At 46.0% G+C, this 10193-nt stretch overlaps 1 protein-coding gene across 1 annotated transcript in view; it reads left to right on the top strand.

Moving 5' to 3' along the window:
• WDR3 (WD repeat domain 3) overlaps positions 1 to 10193 on the top strand; it is a 34574-nt gene that overhangs the window by 11365 nt on the left and 13016 nt on the right. The window contains exons 2-13 of the mRNA XM_030471969.1: positions 49 to 247; positions 1314 to 1523; positions 1927 to 2045; positions 3690 to 3768; positions 4187 to 4282; positions 4740 to 4850; positions 5649 to 5750; positions 5865 to 5962; positions 7882 to 7977; positions 8314 to 8544; positions 9335 to 9428; positions 9837 to 9938. Of these exons, the coding sequence (XP_030327829.1) occupies positions 77 to 247; positions 1314 to 1523; positions 1927 to 2045; positions 3690 to 3768; positions 4187 to 4282; positions 4740 to 4850; positions 5649 to 5750; positions 5865 to 5962; positions 7882 to 7977; positions 8314 to 8544; positions 9335 to 9428; positions 9837 to 9938 (1509 nt within the window). The 5' untranslated portion in view covers positions 49 to 76. The remainder of the gene's footprint in view (positions 1 to 48; positions 248 to 1313; positions 1524 to 1926; positions 2046 to 3689; positions 3769 to 4186; positions 4283 to 4739; positions 4851 to 5648; positions 5751 to 5864; positions 5963 to 7881; positions 7978 to 8313; positions 8545 to 9334; positions 9429 to 9836; positions 9939 to 10193) is intronic.

The following is a 10193-nucleotide window of genomic DNA, read 5'->3' as shown; positions in this document are numbered from 1 at the left end:
CGGGCTCGGCGCATGTGGCGGCCGTTCGCCGCAGCCGGGTGTTCTCAGCGCCTTCCCGCCGCAGCCCGGCGCCGCCATGGGCCTCACCCGGCAGTACCTGCGGTACGGGCCGGCCGCGCTCTTCGGGCTGGTGGGCAGCGCTAAGGGTAACGCGGCGTTCGTGGCGCTGCGCGGGGAGCGGGGCCGCTGCGTGGCCGTGCCGGCCTGCGAGCACGTCTTCGTGTGGGACACGCGGAAAGGAGAGAAGGTGAGAGCGGGGCCCGGTTTTGTGGGGCGGGCGGGCACGCACACGCTGGTGGGGGCAGCAACCTGCGGCGTGGGGGGATAGTTGTGTGATGTGTGGCGTTTTAGGGCCACCTGGAGCAAAGCTCTTTGTGTTAGTGGGCTGCGCTTTAAGGGAAAGCATCGTCCCTCTCCAGCATCTTCGTAGGCCCCCTTCAGATATTGGAAGGCTGCTCGGAGGTCTCCATGCAGCTTCTCTTCTCCAGGCTGAACAGCCCCAACTTTTGTTCGTGGTGTGAGCGTATGGATGCGCCCTGGTTGAATTTCATTGTTGATTCTTCGAGATTTGCCTTTGGTATCTCAATTGAGGAAGAGTAATTACTGTCATAGTGACTGGAAAGCTCTTCTCTGTTTAGCTGGTGACCAGAAACTTATGGGATGAAATAGGCGTGTTGTGGAATTTGTGTTTTTGGCTGTGGAACTGGGCTTCCCCTCTGAAAGTTGTATCCCATAGGGGTTTGTGAGCTGTAACTTTAAGGACTTTGCTACATGTTGCCTCCTGTCAGATTCTGAAATCATAGTAAGTACTGCTGTCCACTGCAAACTGAATTCAGGGTTTGCTTTACAGCCCCTAGAGCGTTGACTGCTGGCATGTTGTTTTGGAGATGTTTTTGTCTTTCTCAAGTTCCTGTGTAGCCTATGGAAAAAGATCTGAGAAAGAAAGACCAAGTAAGAGACGATGAGTCAGGAAGAAGCTTTGAGGCTTTATACTTGACCAATGTTCTTTGCTTTCTGGCACTTAAAATGTAGGGGGAGAAATTTTGGCTTTGGAGTTCCAGGACTCGTTCTGCACCAGTTTTCTGTTTGATTATGAGAAATTACTTCCCTTCTAGCTGCTGTGTCACTTGTAAAATGGAGGTAATGACACTGTATTTGGTGCAGGAAGTAGAAAAATGAGCTTCTAAAGTGGCAGAAGTGCTCAGTTGGAAGTTCAGTAGAAGAGTACAGTATATACTTTCTGTCGCATAAGTATCTGGCTCTAACATGTCATTTATCTACATTATACGTGTTTTGTCTCCTAAAAATTGCAGGTTCTTATCCTTAAGGGTCTTAAGCAGGAGGTCAGTTGTCTCTGCCCCTCTCCAGATGGGTTGCACTTGGCTGTTGGGTATGAAGATGGATCCATCCGTGTCTTCAGCCTCCTAAGTGGAGAAGTGAACATCACCTTCAATGGACACAAGGCTGCAGTTACAGCCATGCAGTATGACCATCTGGGTGGCCGGCTGGTATCTGGCTCAAAGGTGAGGGTTACATATCTGGCGGACAGCCCTTTCATAGAGATGCTCCATGGAGAAGGCTGACCTGTGCTAAAATGTTTGGTATTTTAAGTGGGTTATGTGGCCTCTGCCTATCAGGCTGGGAGAGCAGTTGGGATGCAGGGCAGGAGCAGGGTACCAGTAGAGCTGTTAAAGTGAAGAAGCTTGTGAAGTCAGGAGTAGCAAAAGCAGCTCATCTGGGGCAGAGGTGCATTTATTGGTCTGAATGCGCCTTTGGGGAAGGAATGTCACTTGCATTAATCATCCCTGACATTCAAATTCAGAGGGAGAAAGTGTGCTCCTAGGTAATATTTTTAGTTTCATAGCAGAGAGAGATGTTTTGCAGAGACAAATGTCAGTCCCTTAGAGACACTCTTGTTTGTTCCAGGATACAGATGTCATTGTATGGGATGTCATCAATGAGAGCGGTCTGTACCGGCTGAGAGGACACAAGGATGCTGTCACTCAAGTCCTTTTCTTGAAGGAGAAGAACCTGCTGGTCACCAGGTGAGCCAGACTAAGTGTGGTAGTTGATCAGGAAAGCAGCCATGGTTTTACTTGCAATTTAGACATCTTGGGTGCTACAGCCATTTGTATTTCCCTTCTCGAGTCATGGTATCTGAGACGCACCAGCATTTTAGACTATGATTTTGCCATGTCCACGGATTTCTTAAGTCTGGTGCCTGAATACAAATTTGGCACACAGAACTGAAATGTTCATTATGTACATAGCAATTTTTGCTGTTTATTGTGAAGAATTAAGCAGACTTACCTTCTGTAGCTGTAGTTCACACAGCCATAGGACAGAAAAATTGCCTTCTGGTAAGCAGCATTATAGGAATTAATTGAGAGACAGTTTTTTGAGTTGCTTTTCAGTTATTCAACATGAGCTTTTCAAGCTCATGTTGAATAGTGACACTATGCCTTTAATAATAAATGGTTGACAGAGGATACTCAAATACCAGACAATGATTTCTTTGTTTATTAATAGTCACCTAATAGCTTAATAGAAACCTACATGCAATCAGTTCAGTGTAAAATTAGAAGAAGCTTTTTGTGCCTTTTTTTGTTGTTTCCAAGGGAAAAAGTAGTATTTTGTTGGTTTGGTAGATGGTGCCTGTTTCTTAATGCAATTTCAAGTCCTTGCAGGCCAGCTTTAGAAATGTTTCTTAATTCCAAATTGAGATAAAGAATTCTGCTCTATTTGTTTTATTAACAGAGTAGAAATCCTGCTTTTCTTGAAATAAAAATGTTGCTTCCTTACTTTAGATTGTTTGGGTTTTTTTCCCAAAGAGCTATCTGCAGTCCTTTGTGTACAGACTTTTTTGTGATACTTTCATATGTTCAGTTTACAGGTATCTTTGGATCCTGTGTAACAAAAGAGATGGATTAACAATAAATACCACTTGTAATCAGATTTTTTACTTCTCTTGAGGGAGCTTACTAATGGAACAAGTTTTATATTTTGATTTAGTTGAAACTTATTAAGGAAAATAGGCACTAATGAAGTTACAACCCCCCCCAAAAGAGTACTAAATCTTGTAGGATATACTGAGAGAGTCTATGTAAATGTTCAAATTACTTTTCTCAGGTGCTCTTGTAGTATTGGGGTAGCATAACGTGTCCAGAAATGTGTTTTAAGGGAGATCTAATCCTACAGGGGCTTTGAAGGACTGAAGCAGCTGTAATTATCTTAGGAGCAGCAGCTCCAAATCACTGTTCAGAATGAAGGAATCTGCTTTTCTTGTAGCCTGGTCAATGCACAGGCATGACACAGGTTGAGAATGTGGAGGGCAGGTTTTAGAGGCAGCTTTAGAATTGATCAGGACTTTGCACTTACCATTCTCACCCTAAGTAAAGAGTGTTGTTCTTACCCTAAATAAGTGAGAAAGGAGGCTGTGTGACACTGGGCCTTGCAGCTGAATCCAGGGGAGGAAGCAGTTTTCAGTGATGTGCTAGATACCTTTATGCAGTACCTTTGTATTGCTATACTTTTTTCTTGCATAGCTTGAAAATTCCACATCTGAGCAGCTGCTCTGTGAGATGTTGTGGCATGGCTTAGATTTTTATTTTTTTTTTGTTTCTACCACTTCTCTAAGCATGTGAGCTCTGGCAGTCTTTCCTCATGTTTTGATTTCTTCTTTATACCAGCGGCAAAGACACATTGGTGAAATGGTGGGATCTGGACACCCAGCACTGCTTCAAAACTCTGGTTGGTCACCGTACTGAGGTAAAGAGGGTGTGTGGGGAGCTGTTGGCCTGGAGGGATTTGGGATTATATGTCATAGAATCACAGAATGGTTTGGGTTGGAAAGGACCTTAAGAGCATCTAGTTCCACCACCCCTGCCATGGGCAGGGACACCTCACACATGGTTCACTTTGCTCTCTCCCTGCTCTCATGAGTTGTAAACTGGCACTGTGATACATTTTGTTTGTCATTAGGCTTTAGGGATGAGCAAATGAGAAACTTCCAAACTTTCCACATGCAGTGGGTGACAACTCCAATACAGATGCCCCTGGAGGAGGTCCTGGCTAGATCCAGTCTCCTGGTGGTTGCTGTTTAAGTAAATCAATTAAAGATGCTCTGTTGTTGTTACAATAGTTAAAGGAGCCATAAGCCAGTTCCTCACATTGTGCCTCTGGACAGGTCTGGGGGATGGCTTTGGTATCTGAAGAGAAGCGTCTGGTCACTGGGAGTGCGGACAGTGAGCTGAGGGTGTGGGATATCACATACATCCAGGAGGTAAGATACTCACCCTTGTAACCCTTTACTGCCTTGCCTAGCTGCTTGTCTTTGGACTAAGATGGGACTGGAACATGTTAAATCAGGTTGATGTTCTGGGAAACTGAGCCAAAGCAATGTCTTTGCTGTCTGAGGGGTCCAGAAGCTGCTCTAGGGATAGACTTGGCTGTTTTCTGTGCTTTGAGCTTTCATGTGGAGCCGTGAGCACTTCCAGAACAAGATTTTGTCAGATCTTCCTGCTTTCTGTCTTATGGCTAGAGAAGATAGTCTTGTGGGTGGATGATAAGGAGGGGAGGACTCAGCGTTTGGTGTCTACAGACATGCTATAGGCCATTCCTTTGTTGCGGTGCACACTAGCGACTTGTTCCTCCAGGGAAATGAAGTGTGAGACAGAAACCAGAACACCATAGCTCTTGTGATTGAAGGTACTCCTTATGTTCTTTTTGTCCATGAACAGATAAAAGACCCTGATGAGCCAGAATCCAAGAAAAGCAAAGGGTCTTCACCTGGAGCAGAAGAAAACACTGAAGAGGATGAGACCCTAGAGCTGGATGAGCATCCTGAGGAGGTAAGCTCAGTTTTCCGTGCTGTCTGCGGGATGTTGTATCTTCACCCTGTTTGCATGGTGCTGCTGGCAGAGCCAGCAGGAGTTTTAGAGCTGCTCACACATTGCTTCTCTGTGTTGCATTTATACCCCAAGTGTCATATTTAGCTTGCTGGGGAAATTGTGGTAATTCTTGGTTTGCTTCTTAACATCTTCCTCAGCAGCAGTCAGAGTTGTACCATAACAAAATACAGTGTGAGATTTGACTGCAGAAAGCCATTCCCACCTGCGCTGCTGGTGGAGACTTTACTGACTGTCTTTCCAGTGGAACTTTCTGGGGTCCTGCTCAGATTTCAGACTGCATCTAGTTATGGTAGATACCTGACCTTGTTAAATACTTCTCCAATTTCTTCTCCAGCGGATTTCTCTCTCTTCAATCGCCTGTTTGAGAGTCTCTGTTCTTACCACCTCTGCCTCTTCTGACAGGGGAACTGAGCTCTACTGCTGTTGTAGCATAAAAAATCAGCTCTGTCTTTACCGGCAAGCTATAGGCATTTAAGTTAATTCTTCCACTGAGCCTGTCAATAATTATTTTCAGCTAAAAAGCAGCAAAACTTCAGGAGACAAGCTTGTAGCTCACACAATGCTTGTTTTGTCCCTAGGTTATCCTTGCTAGCTGTTCTACCCTGTAGGACCCTGTAGGACCCTGTAGGTTCATTTCCCCCTTTTCCTCTTGACTTAACTTGCCAGTAGATTTTGGAGTTAGTTTGAGAAGATCACTTGACCTTTCAGACCAGAGTTGTTCTCCTCCTTTCCCTGTAGCGCCTTGTGAAGTGCACCAAAGTTGGATCCATTATGCGGGAAGGGAGAGACCGAGTAGTAACTCTTGCCACAGACCAAACGGGCAAGATTTTGGCCTGCCATGTAAGTAATGTGGGGCTCTGCTATCAAGCTGTAGATAAGGCTGGTAGAGACTTTGGGTGATTTCTGTACAACCAGGGCTTTGCATGCCTTTGACTTTATTTGCCCTGTCTTTAGGGAACAGGTTCTGTTCTGGAAGTGTTCTCTGTCCTTTCTGAAGAGGAAATCCAGAAGAAATTAGAAAAGAAAATGAAGAAAGCAAAGAAAAAAGCCAAGTAAGTAGTCTTTTGGATGTATTTGGGTGCTGTCTGTGTCCAGAGAACCGTTAGAAAAGCCTGTCAGCAGCATGAAACAGTGGTTGAACTCCAAGCTACTTGTCGTTTTCTCTGTGCTAGCTGTTCTATTTTGGGGTCACTATTCCTGTACATCCCTGGTGCTTGTCTGAGCAACACTACTCCCAGAGACTAAGGAAATGCCTCCCTGCAAAAAAAGCTAATGTGTGCAAATGAATAGACGTAAAATGGGTTTTTTAGAGCTGCTCACATCTACCTGATATTCATATTTACACTGCTTGGTGCATCAAAGAAAGTCCTTGATAGGATGTATAGGAATGAGAGTTTTATCTCAGAAGTCAGAGTGACTCTGATACCTCATCTCCTGTTTTACAGCAGGCAGAGATACAGGTGAGAGCTTTCTAAATGTTTGATTCATGTTAAGTGTTTTTCTGGGTATCCTGGCACTTAACAGGGGCCTTACAACAGCCCTTAGGAAGAGGTCTGGCTCCAAGGTAGAAACTGAAGCACAGGGCATGTAAATCTGGAGGTGGATTTTGGCAATGGCTGAGGACTTCAGATGAGTGGTAGGAGATGAGCAGAAGCTGATCTCCTGTTCAGACACAGCTCTCTGTTGTTTTGGAATCATAGAATCATAGAATCATTTGGGTTGGAAAGAACTGTAAGATCATCCAGTTCCAACCCCCTGCCATGACAGGTGACACTAGACTGTGTCACCCAAGGCTCTGTCCAGCCTGGCCTTGAACACTGCCAGGGGTGGAGCATTCACCACTTCTCTGGGCAACCTGTGCCAGCGCCTCAGCACCCTCACAGTAAAGAACTTCTTCCTTATATCTAACCTGAACTTCCCCTGTTCAAGTTTAAGCCCATCACCCCTTGTCCTATCACTCCAGTCCCTGATGAAGAGTCCCTCTCTGGCATCCTTATAGGCCCCCTTCAGACATTGGAAGCTGCTCTGAGGTCTCCACGCAGCTTCTCTTCTCCAGGCTGAACAGCCCCAACTTTCTCAGCCTGTCTCCACATGGGAGGTGCTCCAGCCCCTGATCATCCTCGTGGCCTCCTCTGGACTTGCTCCAACAGCTCCATGTCCTTCTTATGTTGAGGACACCAGAACTGCGCACAGTGCTGCAAGTGGGGTCTCACAAGAGCAGAGTAGAGGGGCAGGATCACCTCCTTTGACCTGCTGGTCGTGTTCCTTTTGATGCAGCCCAGGACACGGGTGGTTTCTGGGCTCAAGCACACACTGAAGCAGCTCATGTTCAGTTTCTCATCGATCAACAGCCCTGGGTCCTTCTCTTCATGACTACTCTGAATCTCTTCTCTGCCCAACCTGTAGCTGTGCCTGGGATTGCCCTGACCCAAGGGCAGGACCTTGCATTTGGCCTTGTTGAACTTCATGAGGTTGGTCTTGGCCACCTCTCAAGAGTGTCAAGGTCCCTCTGCATCCCATCCCTTCCCTTCAGCCTATCAACTGAACCACACAGATCGGTGTCATCAGCAAACTTGCTGAGGGTGCATCAATCCCACTGTCCACATTAATGACAAAGATGTTGAACAGGATCAGTCTCAACACTGACCCCTGAGGGACACCCTCTTGGACACTGAGCCATTTTTGTATTCATTTTTTGTTTTGCATCCATCTTTCTAACATGCCTTGTTTAAGTGCTTTGGCTCCAGAAGAGATAGACTTTTTTTAGGGCAGTTTGTCTCTTTAGTAGTCTGCATACCACCATGATCTTCACTGTCTCACCCTGTTCTTAAAATGTAGTTAGCACTGCTGGGTAAGTGGGCGGTTGTTTTCAGCAGGCTAAGTGGTTTCCTTGTTATTCACTGTCTCTGTGTTTAGTTTGTGTTGTCAGTGCTGTGTTATTTGACTCTTCTCCATTATCTGGCATTCCTAGACAGAACTCTGAAGAGGAGCCTGAAAAGAGTGTGGAGCTGAGCCTGCAGGAGGAGATTCAACGGGTGACTAACATCAAAGCTTCTTCTAAAATCAAGTGAGTGGAAAGCCTGTTGTAGAGGCTGAGCTGTGGCTGTGTAGCTACTTGGGAAGAACTCTGCATAACTCAATATAGGGAGAGGGGGAAGAAGTTTACCCCTTGACATGTGTTCCGCTTGAAGTTGGGGAGCGGCCTGCCATGATCTCCAGTCCATTCATACCTCTTCGACAAGTGGTGCCCTTCTTCCACACCTCTGTGACTTAGTGAGGACTTGCTTGTGGCATGCACTCTGTCTATATTCCTCTTTCTCAGTTGTTCTTGATATTTGATCCCTCCTACGTTTTGTCTTATTGCCCTTGTGTACAGCTCTTTTTCTTTGGTCTAATTTGACAGGTCATTTGACTTGTTTCTCTCTCCAAAAGGAGAGCTGAAGATCGTTCTGCTGCTCCAGAACAACATCATTGAGTCGTACAACCTGAACCTGCCAGCCCAAGTCCCACAGGCTGTCCGTGCATCCAAGATAACTATTGGAGGCCACCGCAGTGATGTCAGGACATTGGCTTTCAGCTCTGACAACATTGCCATTCTCTCTGCAGCTGCAGAGTCTGTAAAGATTTGGAACAGGTATGCAGACCAGTTGTGTCACTCCCCTTTGCCCTATGGGTCAGTCTCCCAGAACTCGCGGATGCTGTGTTTGGATGGGCAGTGCAAGGGGATGATGGAGAAATAGAAAATAGTGAATGAAGTAAAGGAAATAAATAGAAAGTTATTTGGCTTCTTTCCTTCTTAGGGAAACTGAAAAGCTATGGAGCTAAAACTACATAATTAGCTCATGGAGTTTCTTGCTGTAAAGCAGCACTGAGGCTAAGTTTAGTGGCAGGTATGAAAAGATAAATACCTAAACACAGAGGTCATACATAGCAGTACAGTATAGACTGTATTTCGTTGGTTTTTTTCCTTTTTAATAAGAGGTACTAACGCTGAATTAGCTACTACCTGTTCTTTTGGGAACGTGTGGATTTCTTGGCATCATATCAGAAGGATCTAGTATTAGACTGAGTAGGCTGTTGTTTTGATCTAGAGGGTTGTCCCAGTGTTTCCTGAGTGCTGTGGATTTCAAGCTCTGTTTCCTTTCAGCGTGCTGTCTTATACTTCTCCTTCGTCTCCTGAATGACAGGAGCTGTCCTTGCTCATAACAGCAGGAAGTCATGATGGTGGACTGTGTAATGGCCTGTTTTTATGGAAAATGTTCTTAGCGGTCATGTTGGATAGCATTTGGGTCATAGCATGGTGGTGGTGTATCTTCTGGCCCCAGCTGAAAAGATAGCCCTGGGCAGAGGCCACCGTGGAGCATGTCTCAGTGGGACAGACTGTGTGTGTGATAAGAGGTTTTGGGCTTTGCCTTTGTCCCCAGAGCAACCTTGCAGTGCATCCGGACAATGGACTGTGAGTACGCGCTCTGCTCGCTCTTTGTCCCAGGAGATCGGCAGGTCATTGTTGGCACCAAGGTAAGCAGTGTGCTTCTGTACTCCAGAAACAGCTTTGATAACATATTTCCAGACCTGGGCATTTCCAGACTGGCCAGCTCTGGAAATACGCTATGAAAATGTCATGAAGGCAGCCTTACAGAAAATACATTGCATCTCTTCATCTGGAGCATTCTGGTTTAGGTGTAAAAAAACTTCTCTGACAGTCAGGTTCTGCTCTATTCCCAGATTTTTTATGTAGCTTTTGTGGCTTCTTGAGCTGGATAGCTTTGGCAAGTCACTGATGGGGATCAGGATTTTGGACATGTGTGTAACAGTCATCTAATGAAGCTGGCTGCTAGGGAGATGGGTGGCAGGGGTGCTCTTCTGGGAGCTATCATGTGTCGTGTAGGGGCTGATTAGTCCTCTGTGGCATATCTTTCTCCCCAGACAGGGAAGCTGCAGCTGTATGACCTGGCTTCTGGGAGTCTGATGGAGACACTTGATGCTCATGACGGAGCGGTGTGGTCCCTTGCTCTTTCACCAGACCAGGTAACTCAGCCACCCTTCTAAGTATCATCTGTTGCACGTTCTGTCGTGTGTTTGTGCTACTGATGAGAGCATGGGATCCCTTCATCCTGGGAGATGGAGGATGCAGCTGGTAGTGTCTAAGAACTTTAAACTGGATACAGGCACAGTTTGCTGAAATACCTCTCTAGCTGTGTGGCACATGCCAGTAAGTCTTTGGGCTGAGTGGAGCCTCATCTTCATCACCTCATCTGGCTTCTGCGTGATCGAGAACACTTG

This window comes from Strigops habroptila, chromosome 2 (genome assembly GCF_004027225.2).
Source record: "Strigops habroptila isolate Jane chromosome 2, bStrHab1.2.pri, whole genome shotgun sequence".
Classification (NCBI taxonomy): domain Eukaryota; kingdom Metazoa; phylum Chordata; class Aves; order Psittaciformes; family Psittacidae; genus Strigops; species Strigops habroptila.
Note: the sequence above shows the minus strand (reverse complement) of the source record. Positions and strands in the feature narration are given on the sequence as shown.